At 44.1% G+C, this 18,077-nt stretch overlaps 2 protein-coding genes across 2 annotated transcripts; both read left to right on the forward strand.

Annotated features, from left to right (window-relative positions):
- Window positions 1-99: 99 nt before the first annotated feature.
- Window positions 100-11,592, forward strand: ccni (cyclin I). Its single transcript, XM_080847287.1, has 7 exons — window positions 100-373; window positions 1,325-1,481; window positions 2,209-2,343; window positions 2,782-2,856; window positions 9,320-9,460; window positions 9,709-9,939; window positions 10,105-11,592. The coding sequence occupies exons 2-7, from the start codon at window positions 1,368-1,370 to the stop codon at window positions 10,579-10,581; spliced, it is 1,173 nt and encodes a 390-aa protein (XP_080703413.1). The 5' UTR covers window positions 100-373; window positions 1,325-1,367; the 3' UTR covers window positions 10,582-11,592.
- An 822-nt stretch (window positions 11,593-12,414) lies between these two features.
- On the forward strand, window positions 12,415-16,695 carry sowahb (sosondowah ankyrin repeat domain family member B). Its single transcript, XM_080847011.1, has one exon. It carries the CDS (start codon window positions 12,666-12,668, stop codon window positions 14,952-14,954), a length of 2,289 nt encoding a protein of 762 aa, XP_080703137.1. The 5' UTR covers window positions 12,415-12,665; the 3' UTR covers window positions 14,955-16,695.
- The last annotated feature ends 1,382 nt before the right edge of the window (window positions 16,696-18,077 follow it).

Genomic DNA, 18,077 nt, shown 5'->3' on the forward strand with positions numbered 1-18,077 from the left:
TTATTAAACCGATTTAAACATTTGGTATGTTGTTATATATTTCCAGGGGATTTTGTGTAGGGAAAACGTATAATATTGTATTAATCCTCACATTTCTGTGCACATCGTCCGCAGTATGAGGGTGGGCGGACCAGTTTCCTTCCTTCTTCAGTCCTCTCCTCGGAAATAGACTTCAGTCTTTTCCGTTCGTTTTATTTTTAATATCAATTTGGAAGGATCCCTTCTTTTTATCCCTCCAGATAAAACGAAAATGGAGACAAGAATGGACGACTAAATACTACATACCGACCCCAGCAACCATTTAATTTACTTCTGTTTAATGGATCGGATGATTTCCAAGTCAGACTGTGGATCGCACAGCTTTGCAGGGGAGGTAAGCCAAGTTAGCCATTAAGCCTAGCTAGAGAGCTACCTCTTGCTCGGTAAAAATGTATCTCAGCTGTACCTACTGGTTTACGTGTGCGTGTTATTTGATTCTAAGGTTCCAACATCACTGTTTATACGGGATTTTCTGCATTTGATGAGCTACACTACTAGCCTCAGTGTCTAAATGTTTGAAAGAGGTAACGTTGATGAGATGAGAAGTTAACCTGCTAGCCTAAACGTTAGCTAGCTATGTTAGCGAGCTAGCTAACTTAAGTGAAATTCTGCACCTTCAAGTGAGTAGTTAAAGTTAAACTGCAAGACAATGCTTCTCTCCAGCGTCGACCCAAGTGTGTCATTTTATATTGAAACTGGAGTCCACCGTAAATGTTTTGATTGAGCTTGCGAGCTTGACGTCCAGTCAGTCGAGCCAATTTTGTCTGCAACTAATATCATTTTTTTGTTTTAACTTGGTTAGAATAGACGAGGGTATCGTTAATGATTTCCGTCTATCTAGTCTACCATTGTTAATGTTGCTGAAATAATAGCGGAATGATCATGATTTCTAGAGTCTCCATGTTAACGTTAACATTTCTGTTGGACATTGGGAGCTAGGTAGCTAGCTTGCCAAAGGTTTTGTAGCGTCAACCCTGCATTAAATGAACATTGCCTCTGGGAGAACATTATTGTAATTAGATGAGTAGTTTGTAAGTAAACGATTTATGATTTTACAACTGAATGGTCGAAGTGGAATAATCGTCTTCGTAATAAAGGCTCACTTGTCTGTTTATAATTGCATTATTGGATGCAGTTTTTGTCGCTCTATGTTTCTCTTCGGCCACAGCATTCTTACTGTGGTGTAGAAAACCAGCTGCTCATGTACATGAACTAATTCTACTATTATAGTCTTTGTTTGACATGAACCCTTAAATGGTGGCTTGGTTCTTGGCTTCCCCCACAGGTAGCTGTATCCAGTGTGGAGGTAGGCACATCCAGGGGTCGCGATGAAGTTTGCGGAACCCTTGGAGAGCCAGAGGCTGTCTCTTCTTCTGGAAAAGGCAGCTTCTAGGGAAGCCATGATGTGGAAGGCTTGTGTGCCGAAGAAGCCCTCCACTCAGGTGAGTTAAAGCCAAGTGGCAACAAAGTGTGAGTGTTAATGGACTGTGTAGTTTTTCTAACTTGTGTTAATGTGTCCTCACACAAGTCTGTGTGAAGCTGTTGCTTAGTATAGTAGTCTCTGTCCAAAGGTATGCCCTTAACCTCTATCTTCTTCCAGGCCTTTAATCTGCTGTATGCGTGATTTAGGTATGCACAGGCAAACAGGATTTGATAAGTGATGCCTGGTACCTTCTTCGCGCTCCTACACATTGGTTAATTTTATCGGCTTGTTGGTTTGACTGAGCATCTATAACATCTTCATGTACATCTTTTTTTATCTTTGGAACGTGTTTAAAATGTATGCAAGGCTCCTCTGGTATTTTTTTGTGACCTCATACCAATCAAAGAAGGTGCTCCCTTAGTTTAATGATTTCATACAGTTCCAGAGCATTCCCAGTAAGCCCTTAAGTTGCAGTGAGGATGGCTAATGACAAAGAAAGGCTTCTTTCATCCCAAGCTGCTTTATGTGAAGGGGGTCAGCTGCCTGAATTTCATTATTGCTCCCAGCATTGACATTTGACCCTCCCTAAAACTCCTGTAAATGAACATGATGACACTGAATCCCTTCTGGCTGATTTCATTAATTAGTTGTGCTGACGTGTAGGCAGCAGTGGTTCCAGGGGGAACCTGTGCTGTGTGTTGGCCTTTTCAGTGACCTGACCTATGGCATGTCATACCAATGTGCAGGATACAGATATCTCTCCTGGCCAGCGTGATGAGGCGGTGCGCTGGCTCATTGACCTGCACAGAAAACTCAAGCTCTATCCAGAGACCCTCTGCCTGGCCATCAGTATACTGGACCGCTTTCTGGCAGCCATCAAGGTACCCTCAGGTTCACAAAGGTTTAATAAGGATATTTGTGTGGGATAAGAATCTGGCTTTCTTTGATGTGTGTGTGTGTGTGTGTGTGTGTGTGTGTGTGTGTGTGTGTGTGTGTGTGTGTGTGAGAGAGAGAGTAGTATTTGTAATTATATATATATATATAATTACAAATATCACACACACAAACAATTTTACCTTTTGACCTAGCTTTTGCCTTGCTAACTTTACTCCACCAACCCCAGTGGCCCATAACTTCACTAAGGTTACCTATTACTTTCAGTAATGCTGTTTTGATTTAAGCCCCTCCTTAAGTCACGTTTTTTCCCGTTAGTCATGTGAATTGACTTGACTAATTACGTTTGTAAAGGTGTAATAGGGCCTCTGTGTGCTCACTGTGTCCTCTGATTGACTGATGTCTTACTCCTTCTCTTCCTTTAGGCCCGTCCAAAGTACCTGCCTTGCATTGCCATCACTTGCTTCTTCCTGGCTGCTAAGACCAGTGAAGAGGATGAGGTGAGCCATTCACATAGAAAAGAAAGCACTGTAATCTGGATCTCAATCACAGGAGCCATTAGACATCAGTTCATTTCTGACCAACTTCCAGTGGGGTTTGCCAAATATGTAGGCTTTCAAAATGGTTGGCAATGGCATTCCAAGTTATATAAATAGAAGTATTATTTTCATTCATCATCCCATGGTTGGCGGCCTTCTAGAACTCTAAATCCCAGGCAGTCAAAGGTCACCAGTAAATCTAGGAGCACTGGGAAAAGTACCAAGTCTACAGGGCAGTGTTTGTTTCCTCTGATGGCCTGGTGGAAGTCATTTTGTGAAGACTACACAAGGGTTTGGGCTGTTATGGTGTGACATGAGGTTGAATGGGGGAAAATGTAATTTCATTATCATTATGTCCACAGTAGTAGGATTTACATGGACAGAGTGATTTGTGGGTCAGTACAGTTAGGGATGCAACAGTCCAGTGGGCCCATGGTTTGGTGTATGTAAATCACCCTTTAAACAATGAAAGGTGAACAATGGATTTGCCTGGTTTCTATCTCTACTACAGTGAGGTTTCACTCGCTCTGGAAGTCACACTAGCTAGTGGAGAGAACTAGATGGGCTGTTTTCAGTTTCTATCAGTAATGTTGCGTAGAGCTTTAATGCTGAAATGTGTGCAGGAGGGGACACTGTGACGCCATCAGGTGACTCTCGAATAGGGCTGCGAATCTTTAGCTATAAATACTCTCACTGCTCTCCTTATTTCCTCAACCAAGGAAGTTACGTTTCCTGTGCAGTTTGTTTATTAGTTTGTCTGTCTGTTTACAGCATTACACAAAAACTAGTGGCCTGATTGGCTTCCATGAAACTTGGTGGAAAGGTGTAGCATGGGCCAAGGAATAACCCATACAAATTTGGAGTGGATTCGACTCGAGGCGTCTCATGAATTTAGTTTCACTTTGGCTAACGTTGTTAGATGCAGCATTTGGCCTTGGCGTAGGTCTGTGCTATCAGAGAGCCCTTCTTTGTTTTTTTTTATTGTTTTGTTGTTGTCACACATAGCGAAAAACACTGCAATATCTGTTGTTCTCCAATGAGTGGACTCCTTGCTCCACCTAGAACACGGCCAAGTGATAACGACGTAAATGGGACATGACATTAGAAGTGTTTCCATTCTAGTAGCCAACAGTGGCTTGCAGACTGTGCTTTATTTACAGTATTCTTACCCTCTTCATCGTATTGAAGGCTGAAGCCAAGTGTTCCCACACAGCGGATTTGTCTAGCTAGCATTAACCATTGTGAAGTTGGAGCTAAGATCATTTTGTCTAGTTTCCCCTCTCTCCAGCGCCGATAGGCTCCACATAACACTGTGTATCGTTGCATCCCTACTAGGGGTGTCATGATACCAAAAATTCAGTAGTCGGTACCAATACCAGTAAAATAACACGATTCTCGATACCAATTTTGATACCACGGTAAAAAAAAAGAAAAATATTTTCCAAGATTCCATGTACTTGAACTTAAAACATGAACTTCTTTATTAAATTATGTGAAAATAGCAAAATGTCATAAGACATACAAAACATGTTCAATATAGCATAGCACAACATAATAAAGTGCAATTAATGGTTAAAGTGCAACAACTAGTGACCCCAGACACATTCCAGACTTCCAGGCATCTTTTCAAAAGGTACTGTGCTAAAACAACAACAGTGCAAAACAAAACCGTGGATATAACAGTGCAGCCATTCAGCTAACAAGATGAACATGAGTTTTGAGCTTCTTAAAGGACGTATCGAAATGTTCAGTGTGGTCGCGGCGAAATTCCAGCTGTCACTCGCAAATCGTCTTATACATCGGCTACATTGAGTCTATGGCATCGAAAAAAAATAAATAAATTGGGTAATCGTGTTTTGTAGGGCTGTAACGATACACCTACCTCACGATATTAGAATAAGTATGAGCTATAAAAAAATGAAGAAACAATTTATAACCAAATATTGAGGTTTTTATTACTAGGGGTGCAACGGATCAAAAAAACTCACGGTTCGGATCGTTCCTCGGATCAGTCACGGATCGGATCATTTTTCGGATCAGCAAAAAAAAAAAAAAAAAAATAGACAAGACAAATAAACATGTGGAGGAAGGGGCTGCTTAAATGCCGCGGTGATGAGCGGTTGTTGAGCCGCTTTCGGTTTCACTCCTGTCAGTGAAACACCGGGGTGATGTCGCTGTAAATGCGTGGCCATGCTCGATGTGTTTCCACTGTTGTATGGCTTTCTTGTGCCACAGTCAGTGGCGGTTCTAGACCATTTTTACTAGGGGGGCCAAGGAGGGGCCAGGGTTTAACCAGGGGGGCACATAAAAAACCAGCAACAAATGATATTTAAAGATTATAAACTTATATTACTTTAAAAACATATAAACATGTATAACTTAACATTATAAGAATAAGTGCAAGAGAGGTAGGGCCATACAAAATGAACAACAAGTCTTTTACAGTCATTTAACCCACCATGGGCAATGCTGAAATCACTGTTACAGATAGTACAGTGTGCAAGACTGTAATTGTGGTTTACTTTTATAAGACAGGGGTACGTACACCTTTGTATAGTCTGTTGTAAAATGTCTTAAATTTTCTTTTGGGGGGGCACTCTCCCTGTGCCCTGTTCCTAGATACACTGAACTGATTAATTTCATTATTGATTAATTCGGTCGGGAGAAGAGATAAAAGCCCGCCCACACTGAAAATTCATTTGTTGACTTACCGAAACAGGTAAATCAGGATGCTCCTGAGGCACACACGCACACTGCCTCACACACGCATAGTCTCTAGGTCCCTCTCCCTCTCTGTCGTGAGCGCGCTACACAGATGCTAACGCAGTTTGGATCACGTCTGTCTCGTGTGCGCGGTCTGGCTCGCTCGCTCTAGATTCCGGGAGATTTTAAGTAATTTGCGGGCATCAAGGAGTCGTTATCAATATGCGGGAGACTCCCGGAACTTCAGAGAGACTTGGGATGTCTGTGTTCACATAACATCTGGGAAAGTCAACAGGCATAGGATATTTCCATCTTTTGGTTCTTGAAAAAAATCTTCTCTGCCTTCATGTGGCAGAAAAATCACCAGCTCAGCCGGTAGACAGTTGTATATCATCACTATGGTTACCACTACAGGCACAGGCAGACTACCAGCTTAAGTTTAAAACCCAGCGATCCATTAATGATAGGGAGCGAGCTAAACATTTAAATCGTAGCTCCTCTCTCCAAGCACCACACATGGCAAACTACAGTGCGCTGTTTTAATTTACCCGTGTGGAACGTTGCGTCGCATTAGTACCGCTTTTGGCGCTTGGTGTAAAATCATAATAAATTCATATTTTGTTTTATTTGGTCAGCATGGTCATTTATTTTTTTCATAAATCAATCCGCGGATCATGCGTGTGCCGAACCGAAATAGATGATCCGAACGGATCACGGATCAATGATGATCCGTTGCACCCCTATTTATTACTCAAAGCAATGCTGTTGAAAAACATTCAACAAACTTCTGAAAAAGTAGGCTTGAACATAGCCTAAAAATATGAGGGAGACAACACATAAATAACCAAATTACTTAAACTATGATGGCAGTGTATGGCCAAATGTGACAGACCCTAACTGCCACGTATTTTATGAACAGGGCCCAGGCTAATCAAATGAATGAATATCGAGGAGGCAAGAGTTTAGCAAAATAAAACGTTTTATTTCTGTAGTTTAATAAATATCTGGTCACTGGTATTTAATGACATGACAAAAACAGTTCTCACACACGCACACCCTCATACACTGCCATCATAGTTACCCACGATTACCCGCGATATACACGCTACTGGCAACAGTAACACACCCACCAAAAAGAGCTATAAGATCTGGAATAACCAAACTCACGCACACGAACCAGAGCAACCAAATGTGTTACAATGTTTCAGAACACTACACACATTAGTGAATAGCCGCCACACTACTACACCACATATTATGGTATGCACTTCCAAACAATGCGCACACTTGGGAACCACTACAAACTGAACGTTAGGGTAACACAGTAACCCCGTACATCACAAGATGGCCGTTAAGTAACGAAAGCACACACACACAAACACATTCATACAAACAAAATACAGAAAGATCCAAAGAAAGTAACATAAAGTACTGGTGGCTCTCTCACAGCCTATTAACTCAAAACAATTGAAGTACGGGAAAACAGTGGTCAAAACACGACGCAGTGTACGTCTTTCTTCTGAGGGAGCGTTAGACCACCCGCAACCAAAACTCCGGAGAGGGAGAGGGAGAGACAGCTACGGAGCAATTAACGCACACACTTCTATTCTCCGTGCAGAGCAGTCCTCCAGCGACAAACAATCCGCCAACCACGCGCCAACAATTCAAATGGCCTATTCAAATGTCATCTGAGGTAGCCATTGCGCACAGCACATGTGTAGGCTTACTAACGAACCAAACTTTTTGTATCACGTGACCGCTGAGGGCATGTCACGGTTCTGCCTCCTCGCATCGCGATGCAGGTTCGTGGCCAAGAGTGTCGCGATTTCTCGGTTCGATCCAATATCGTTACAGTCCTAGTGTTTTGTCAAACCAATTGCATATTTATGTGTAACTATATTAAACTAGGACATTCTGTGAATTTCCCTAGATTAGTCATGATACTTGCAAGATACATGCTCTCTTTCTCTCTCTCTATCTAATTCTAACCAAGGTAGGCTATAGGCTAACGTTAAAACTACAGCATAGCTTACCTAAACTACGTACATAACATCAGCCATTGCAACACACGTGACCATCATTTTAAACATCATGTAACGTGTATTTCAGTATGACAAACTGCATTATTTGGATGTGGTTAATATGAATCAGAACTATCCTTGAGTTCTTTAAACAAATACAGATGACTGTCTTTCAGGTGCTTTGCTAAATTGAAAGTACTATCTCCCTTGGTCTGAAGAACACGGTAGCATCGTTTGCATAATGTTCAAAAGTAGGGTGACTAGACGTCCTGTTTTACCCGAACATGTCCTCTTTTCGAGACCTAAAAAATGCGTCCAGCAGGGATTCCAAAAGCGTCCGGGATTTAGCCTCGTCGGATATTTGTGTTTCTCTGGGTGTTTCACAAACTAATATTACGTCTTTTGGAAAGGGTATCTCCGTTACATTCCACCTTTTTGCGCGTGCTCTCATTGGTCGACCGCCTTCCCAGTGTTGCCAGATATGATAATTATTCTCCAAAATGAGCCTATGATACGATACTCCATTTCCAGTCTGGCAACACTTCACACCTGGCCGCCTCCACTAGTTTCATCGTTTACAATAGTAGAGAGGCAGATCTGCGTGTGGAAAACCTTACAAAACTTCGACTAGAACACCGAAGCGTATACTACCCTCGTCAGTTCCTGAGCAGCACCGATTCTAACAGCTGGCACCGGCGCTCACGGTACCTACGGTGCTTAAAAAAAATGGGTATCCTCAGTGTTTTGTTATTTTAGTACCGAAAGGTACCGTAAGTATCGATTCTCGTGACATCCCTTTTCCCTACATACAGAAATGTACACGTGTTTAACATGTGTTTGGCGGTTTAAGCTTTAAATCAAAACACTTCAATGATGGTACATTTCAGAAGGCATTATTAAAAGCCAGATAAGCCTAGGCATTCTATGCATCGTGTCTCTCTATTTCAGGTCATCATTGGCAGATCATCTTAACAGTTGGGCTACATCCGTATTGCCTTTACAATAACACCTGCAAAAACAGAAGTCTGCATTCACTTCCTTGTGAAATGTCAGTAATAGAGACGTGGTTTCCTCCCCGCGTCATGTGTTGTGTAAAAAAGTGATGTTTGGTGAGAGCACTGGGTAGAGCAGTGACCACAGCGTGGCCTGACTAGTGAAGGGCATTTGACCTACATGTTCGGATGCCTGATCAGTGACCACAGCGTGGCCTGACTAGAGAAGGGCATTTGACCTACATGTTCGGATGCCTGATCAGTGACCACAGCGTGGCCTGACTAGATAAGGGCATTTTTCTCGCATGTTCTGATTCAGGTCAGGCACAAGTTTTAAGCTTAGTTCTTTTTACTGTGTGTGTGAAAAACACAGATGACTGACAATTCAGTCACAGTGATGTCAGCCTATCCTGTTTGCCCTACTACCTGTGGGCAATGGTCATTCTTGTGGTTCCCCAACATTTCCTAACAACCTTTTGTTTCTGTGTGTAAACATGTCTTCCCTATGCTGTGTCCTCCTAACATATTTCCTTTTCACTCTGTCAGTTGGTTTATTAATACGTTTATCTGTCATTTTCTCTGCTCCTCACAAATCTCTCTCTACTTCATTATTCAAATCACAATTTTCAACTTTACTTCTGTTATCTCTACCTTCTCCTCTCCTGTGAGTGTGTGTTCTGACGTTGGTGGTGGGTGTTTTGTCTGCAGCGGATCCCGTCTCTGAGGGACCTGGCCAGCTCCAGCAGCTGTGGCTGTTCCCACTCTGAGATACTGCGGATGGAGAGGATCGTTCTGGATAAACTGAGCTGGGATCTGCACACAGCAACTCCGCTGGACTTCCTTCACATCGTGAGTTAAGTCTGGAGAGCCTCCAGCGCCCACTGTGTAAATGTAATCAACAACAGTAAGCCCTTTTCCTTTTGAACTAAAACTTTGTACAAACATCTCTGGAGAGTCTCTCTATTGGCTCTGAGGGTTGTTAGTAGGGCATATATTGTTAAATAAACCTCAAGGGCACTGCAGCTTTTTTCTTCTGTTGTTGGCACACTGGTTTGGCCTCTTCATCTGAAGCCTTCTGTTTTCGCTTCTCTCCACAGTTCCATGCGATGGTGCTGTCGTGCAAATCCCCGTCCCTTGCAGGTCTGTTGGGCTCGGGTGCATCCCGGCACCTGGCTCTGCTGACGCGGCAGCTGCTGAACTGCCTGGCAGATCACCGGCTGCTGCAGGCGCAGGGCTCCTTGCTGGCCCTGGGCCTCCTCACGCTGGAGCTGGAGAGATGCTGTCCTGACTGGCTTGCTCTCACTGTCGACCTGCTCCGGAAGGCACAGGTCCGTAATGGTGGCTGTTGGGAAAGCATAGCAGGCGTACAGTCCGGTTATGTTGAAGTGGCAGCTGGGTTTTAAACATGGTATTGTGACAGATAAGGCAGTCATGGCAGTGTTGTTGAATATTAACTATGCTTTGTTGTCACCCGTCCGTCCCCCCCCCCACAGATCGACAGCTCACAGCTGATCCGCTGTCGAGAGCAGGTGGCACGTAGCCTGTACACACATCAGGCCTCCCTGCCTCCCAACACTGTGTTCATCTACCAACCCCTGCACCGGAGCCTGGAGCCCTGTGCCAGAGGAGCTCCACCCTGTTGGCACTCCTCTGCCCCAACACCCCTGGCACAGACCCAGGGTCGGGTCACTCATCCCAGCCCCTCTGCCTCCACCCCCCTCCCAGCCCTGCTCTCCCCTCCCAATTTGCGCCCGTGTTCCGCCCTGCGGCTGTGTTGCAAGCCCTCGGCCAAGCGCAAGGTGGAAGAGATGGAGGTTGATGCGTTCTTTGATGGCATCAAGCGTCTGTACAACGAGGAGGGGGAAGGTGGGGTCGGGGGGGAGGTGCGGGGCTGCAGCTCCCTGCTTGTCCCCTGGCCGGTGGGCAGCTCCTCGCCTTGCCCCCCTCTACAGCCTGTCAGCGTCCCCTAGTGCAGTACACCATCTACACCATGGGTCCTTCCAGTCTCTCTCTGTGTGCCACATACAAGAAGCAGCGGGGTGGAAGTAAATTAAGACCGCAGTCACTGGCATAGTCTGTTCCCCAGAATGGCATAGTCTGTTCCCCAGAACAGAGCCCCAAAAATGTAAAAAAAAAAAAGTTTAAATTGCATATGCTGCTATCCTTTAAGCATTTGTGGAGTACAAACAAAAAGATTTTAAAAGCGATTAAAAAAAAATCATAAATTATAGAAAAAATCTCCCCACAGCCAAAAAAAAGTAGTGCTTTTCCCAGATCTTTTTTAATACGACTTGTGTCTAACTGCAATGTTGTCAACTCCATCTGTCATCTTTCATTTCCAATCTCCAGCGTGTTTGTCCTTTTTAATTCTGTCTTTCAATCTTGTTTTTCTAACCTCTCTGCCTAATCCTTTTTCCACATGTTCTGTTCATGTGTTCTCGTGTGCTCATAGTCTTTCACTGCCAAACAGAACTGAATGTAAGACAGTTTGAGTTTTGTCTGGAGTGAATAGTTGATTAGTGCAAGTGAAAGGTAGCTCACTCTTAGATATGTTTCGTCTATGAAATGTATAATGATATGCTAATATATATATCTCCCACTCCCCCTGACTGGTGGCCTGGTGATGTCCGTGTGTTGTGACGTATGAGTGTGTTTGGACTGAAAGGGTGGGATGAACCCCTATCACATTTGTATTACAAGAAGCACGGCTTCACTCAGACATGCACTATGATGTGTTGCATTTGATCAAGCCTGGCATTTCATGATGGGGAAACAAGTTGTAGTTTGTTCATATTATAAATATATTATTATTGTGCAATAAAACTGAGAAAAAAAAGTACTGAAGGGAAAGGAAAGCCTTAGTTCTTCATTGTTATTTTGCTGTACACTTCCATGCGCTCTACTTCTGTAAAAAGCTCTGTCCTGGGGCCAGACGACTGCCTTGTGCTGCTGAACAATAAAGAACCTGACCTCTGATTCAATCTTTGTCACTTATGAGTATTCATTCAACACCCAGCTCAATGTGGGTGTTGATGCCCAAGGAAAAAATATATGAAATACATTGTGATTCATTATTGTACTATTTATTGTGAGAGGCTAACACTTGAATGACATCAGCTTCATTTACAGTAATGAAAGCAGCTATACGGAGTTCTGTTCCAAAACTAGTAAGCTAACTATCTAAAGGGCATGCAAAAACCTTGCAAACACCACCAACAGCCAAGCTGACCAAAGCTAGTTGCCTATAAAACAATACCTCAAAAAGTGTCAAATTGTTGCATAGTGTTACTTTAAGCTTTACATCTTTTCTTAGCTGTGCCCTGTAAATCGATGTATTGAACTACTTTGTGGTCATATGTTTAGAATGTTTATAATCAGTTGCTGGAAAGCCTTTGACCTTTGATTCAATTTTATTTATATAGCGCCATAACAATACAATTGCCTCTAGGCGCTTTAGATGTTCTCTTACAATTAAGTCTGGCAAGTTTCAGGAATTAATCTTTATGTCAACATTTACAAGACTGCTGTCAACATTCCTTACATCAGATTAAAAAAAAAAAGCAAGTACTTGTACTCAAATGAAATGCTTTTAAAAACATTTTTGATTGAGGGTGAAGTTGACCATTATTTAATTCTACTTTTATTAATTTGTTCATGAACCATGGGCAAACATGTCAGAGATTGTGTCGGTAATTAACATACCGGTTTCCTAGCACCCACACAACTGTCTTTCTATGCAGTGAATTAAACATGCCATAGCCTGTAATATACCAAGAATAACCTAGCCTAGGTCAGAGTGCAATCTGTAGATATTTGAAGAAGTACGCTAATAACACAAATGTTTGTGTAGGTTACAGATCGTACATAAATATATTTTAGGTCCCCTCGGATATTACAGAAAACATCTTTGGCATTTTGGCAGCCCCTGGTGTGCTTTCACCTCTCAGGTATGTAACATGCAGGTGGAGTGGGTGGAGTTAATCCACTGCTGCTGTCACATTTCTCTCACTGAACTTTGAAGCCGAAACTCAAGAAAGTTGGATACAGATTCAGCATGGCCACCGATTTCACACAAGAGTCGGTGTTAAGCTTTCTACGTTGCAATGGGGAAAGAGTAAAAAATGCGGACTTGTTGGGTCATTTCAAATACTTTTTGAAAGAGGAGGAGAACCGTGTGCAAAACAGGGAATTATTTAAAACATTTGTGAATGCCGTAGCAGTGGTAAAGCATGAGGGTGGCGTGTCCTACGTCGTGCTGAGGAAGAAATTCAAAGTGCCAGTCGGAGACATTGGCAGCGTTCACATACCAAAACACCACGAAGAGAAACTTGAGAATTCGAGGTCGAGGCACCTAGAGCGTTCACCGAGAGAAGCAGCCAGCCGAAGCCGGGAGAGGAGAAGGGTGCCTGCTGAGACGAGCTCAAACCTAAAAACAAACAATGTGGCGCAAGCTTCAACATCCGACGCTTGTGAAGGCAGCGAGAACATTCTACCTGCTGCAGGTATTATAAACAACAACAACAATAATGTAGAGACGGTTAATTTTGAAAGAAATGTCAAAATGTCGCCTCCTCAAACGTGGGAATCTAGCCTGCCATCAATAATTATAACAGAAGGTAGTTTTGCCAACCGCGCTTTGAAACCATTGCCTACATCCACATTTAGCTCTGAATCCAAACGGTCTAGTGGTAGCGGTCAGAGCTTTGAACAGGCCTGGGACAAAGGAACCGTGGAGAGTATAGATCTGGAGCACAATAGTGTTGACATAAGCAAACTAGGACAGTCAAGAGAAGCTGATGGCTGTAGCCCAACATGCTATCCGCCTCCTGATTCTTCACATTGTGACTTGAAAAATTCTTCACTGGAGGAGCTGAGACCAAACCCAGAACTGCAGCAGCTTCACCAGGGCTGCAGATACAGAGATGTGAGGACCGGGCCAGCAGCCTGGCCTCTGCCCTCCTCCCTGGGTTACACTGCTGGGATTTCAAACTCTTCCCCTTGTATGATTGAAATTGCATTATCACTTTCCAAAGCAGGTCATCAGTTGAGCTCCAGCAACGACTGTCTTGTAAGCCCAAAGAAGGAGCCCTTGCATGCGCATACGGAGTTGGTTCCAATCGGCACTGCGGCAGTTGTCAACTCTCTGCTGCAGCGCCGCAGCCTCCCCTTAGACATGCCAGCTGCTGCTGCCCGTCCAGATCTCTACCACACTCCTCTGTCCTCCACTCATGACTGTCTGCCTGGGTCTGACTGTCAATGGCCGTTTCCGATAGCCCAAGAACCATGGAGCAGTGACGACAGTCTGAACCAGACAGTTCTGGCAGGGGCACCAGGAGATAGGGTGCAGGAGACGCTGCCGCGTGCTCATGAAGCCAAGCTACTGACACTGCTACACCGGCCAGAGCGAACGCACATCCCTGGCTACCACCGCTCCGCAGGCTGCCTGGACCAGGACACACCCTACAGCAGAGCCTCCGCCCCAGGATCGATGCCAGAAAACCTCCTGAGACCTCCATCCCGTCAGATCAGCCAGCGTCAATGTAGCCGCATTAGCCGCATTAGCCGCAGCCTTGGGGCGGGCCTGGACCAACCCTTTCCTGAGGACCACGAGGCAGCGAGGCAGAACCGCCTGCTTCTTCTGTCCTCCTCCCTCAGCGTCAACTACCTGCTCAACGCCTCTCCCCCGAAGACACCCAGCAACCTCTCCCTCTCCGGGGCCTCCAGCACAGACAGCCTGTCACCCGGTAACCTGGATCGGGCGTTTGTCCAGAGAAGCCCCCTAGTTCGCCTGGACTCCAAAGAGCATGAGTGGATGGTGAAGGCGGCCTCAGGTGACTGGCCTGTCATCTATTCACTCTTTCGGGAAGACGGCAGCCTCCTATCAAAGAGGGATTTCATCTCTGGGTACACTGTACTGCACTGGATTGCTAAGCATGGAGACCACCGGGTGCTCAACACCTTGTGGTATGGCGTCAACAAGGCCGGCATGGAGCTGGACGTGGACGCTAGGACTACTTGTGGCTACACCCCGCTGCACCTGGCTGCCATGTACGGGCACAAGAAGCTCATGAGCATCCTGGTGCACAAGTTCAAGGCCAACGTGAGGCTTAGGGACACCAGTGGCCGCAGGGCCTGGCAGTATTTGTGCAGTGACATGCCAAAGGGCCTTCTGCAGATGCTGGAGGCTCCTCAGAAGATCTTCACTCCACAGACCCGTGTAGATAGTCCCAATGAGCGGCCTGCTACTATATCGGCCACGGTGAAGAGGCACTCATCCTTGGCAGCCTTGTTCAAGCACAAGTCCCTGGGGAGGATCTCAGGGCACACAGAGGTGTCTGTTTGAACCAGAAATGCCACGGACCGCCTCCTTTGTTCTGGAGAAACATTCCCTACCCTGTCGCTACTTTCCCTATCCACACTACCTACCTCTTCTGATCTTTTCAGATTGTAAATCTGTGTTCATTTGTCACTGAAAATGTTTCACAATGTGTTGCTTAAGGTTGGATATATATGTATATTTTTATATAATCCTTAGTCATTTTGTTCCATTAATTTACTAGGGAATCAAAATGTTTGTTTGTATGTTTGCAGCTCTCTAGCAGGCTAATGATAGGGAAGCAGACTCCAGAGTAAAGCCAGGAGGGAGATTTCAAACCTCCACATGGCAATGCTTCGCGGTTTTCAAATGTGTTCGCTTCGCTTGCTGAATTAGGCTTTCAGTACAGAACTAAAGAGGCCCATTGGCCTCTTGCAGTGGAGCACTCAAGCTTTGACCTCTTTTCTGCTGGACACTGGCCTCTTGGCAGCCAGAACTGGTTCCTACTTCAGTTTCGTGACACTGGAGCTCTTGCTGTGTGGAATCCGTTGAAGCTTTTTGGAGCGTGAATGTTCAAAAGCAGGGTCTAAAGTATCACTAATCATGTTTTCGAGGAGGAAATGGTCACGAGGGACAAATGAGTTTGGGTGATTGTTCTACTTGGCACTGAAAGTTTCCATCTCATTTTACAATGATTTGTTTGACGTCAGGGTAAATTCAGTTCTAGAATAACACATCAATGGTTCCAAAGGAGTGTTCCTTGTCGGCACAGGAGGTCTACTTGTTTTCATTTAGATCTGCACACAACTATGAGTCAGGTTTTCTTCACTTCTCTTTTTTTTCCACTGGAATGCATATCTACTGGTTACCAGTTTTTGCTGATTGTCACTCTTTTGGGAGTTTTAAAAAAAAGTTAATTTGCAGTGTTTGCTTTAGTGTATTATTGTATATATGGTGGTGTTTATCCTAGGGTGGTGTAACAGTGTTATCTCCAAGTAGTCTGTATGTGTTGTGGCTAATCTTGCTGAATTGAAACTTCTTTTGTGCTTGCTTGCTCTCTCTAGTTTAATGTTTTACCCAGCCTGTCCCCTGCAATAACCTCACTGTGCGTCAGATGTTCAACTGGAGTCTCTGTCCGAGTGTGTTGCTGGGGAGCAAAGGTATGCCAGGGCTGTGGAGGGCCAGCCAGAGAGCCAAAGGCTTAGCATTGAGGACCCCCTCTCCCTGCCTCTCTCAGCTTCCTTGAGGACTGGCGCCTTGCCAGTCAGTGGGGTGACGGGGCCAGGCTGCGGGAGAAAAGTACCTTTGTTTGTGCCCTACCAGGGCCCTGTGTTGGACTTTATGAGACATGAAGAGCCAGTTGGCCTCTTTGTTTGGCTGTCATGTTGTTGCTGCTGCTCTAAGTTCAGCCAGAGAAATGCAGTGTCAGATGAAGAGACAGGGGGAGAAACAGTATATGGGATGATGTGTGGATCTGTGTTGGGGCTCAACGCTGCATGTTGGTAGGGAATGGGTGGATAGAATTGAGGGGTGGCATGCGCATAGAAGTCTCGCCAGAAGATGGTTGTTCTCAAGATGGTTCCTGTTTGCCCTGCCCCTCTAAACGAATGTCAATGCGTGGGTGGTTGACACTGAGGCATGTTCATACCTGTCCTTGGCTGTTCATGTTTTGAGTGAGTGAGTGTGTTAACAAGGCCAATATTTATTCTGTTATATAATCATCTGTGTTACCTTTTCATTGACGTAAAGTGTATATACTGTACTTTTATTACGGTTCTTATCACCAATAAAACTTTAACACAATCTTCAGTTTTTCCTTTCAGATCAGTTTCTTATTGCATACATTCTTTAAGACAGATACTAAAAATTTTAAATATGTTGTGTGCTCACATTATTTCTGTATGTATTCACAAGAGCAAAATATAGAATATACTAGATATACAGTATTTGTATCCACTTGCTGAGAGGGAAATGTTTCAGTTTAAGAGTGCCATTTGTGATCCATGTAGATTAAGGTGAAAGTTCAAATGTAATGGATATCTAAGAACAAAAAGAATGTTCTAACTTCTGTAATACCTGCTATGCCTGCCAAAACACTGAAGACTAGCGAGCTTCAGGCAGAGGCCATGAAGTTTTTCACTAAGCTAAAACAACCCAATTTAATGAAAACATCGAGAGGGAACGTGGTCATGTTTGTATTTGGCTTCTGATGAGGAAGAGGATTATGTTCTGAAGATTGCTGATGGCAAGGTTCTTCTATGTGTTTTCAACAGACAGACACCTGTCTACTCTGGACATTTGGCTGCATACATTGGATTTATGGGATGATGTCAAAGTCCTCCTTCAGTCCCCTGATCACATTGGACCTCATTCTCGAACATTTGCTTAAGTGTACAAAATTTCTACTTAACTTTACTTAACTCTGAACTGCGCTCGAGAATGAGAATGCGGCCCATTGTCTACTTCACCCGGTTTCATTAGTTCTTCATTTCTCCTGTTAGCTCAGCTTGTCTTCCGTTCACAACCAGGGAGGAAGCAGTCCTAATTTCCCAGTTTGACTGTGGTCTGATAGGTGACTCCTACAAGATAAACACAGTATCCTTCTCTTCTTCCACTAATTAAGCAACTCAACCAACAGGAATAGCAGGCTGAGGACGATAGTATGACAAATGTGTTGTGTTTGTCCTCTAGTACTGTTAAGTGGGTGACTGAGGAGAGTTATGCACCTTTAAAGACACACTTAGTTAGTTTCGGTCTGCTTTCTGTAGGGAAGGTATTTGGAGAATGTGACGTAGTCAGTGGCTCAGCATGTGAGTCACTGGAGCTTTATAGTGCTTCATAAACTGATGTATTTCACATACGTAGTTCTTGTGCCGTAAATTATCTGACAATAAGTGCAACTGATATTAAAAGTCTTTTTAAAAAACAGATTTATTTTGCAAAATGAAGAGCATTTATTTAACAGTCCTTCTCAACTTTTCTCAACAACAAAGGTGAACAGCAAGACTGTATCATAAGATTAGAGACCAACCTGCAATCAAATCAGAATATTTTTCAGTTGTGCCTTTACAAAACAGTGAAGCATGTCAAACGCAGAGGGCACCATGGCTGGCAAATATGCTCACGACAATTCATTTGTATGTGACAATT

This window comes from Sprattus sprattus, assembly GCF_963457725.1.
Source record: "Sprattus sprattus genome assembly, chromosome: 11".
NCBI classification, from domain to species: Eukaryota; Metazoa; Chordata; class Actinopteri; order Clupeiformes; family Clupeidae; genus Sprattus; species Sprattus sprattus.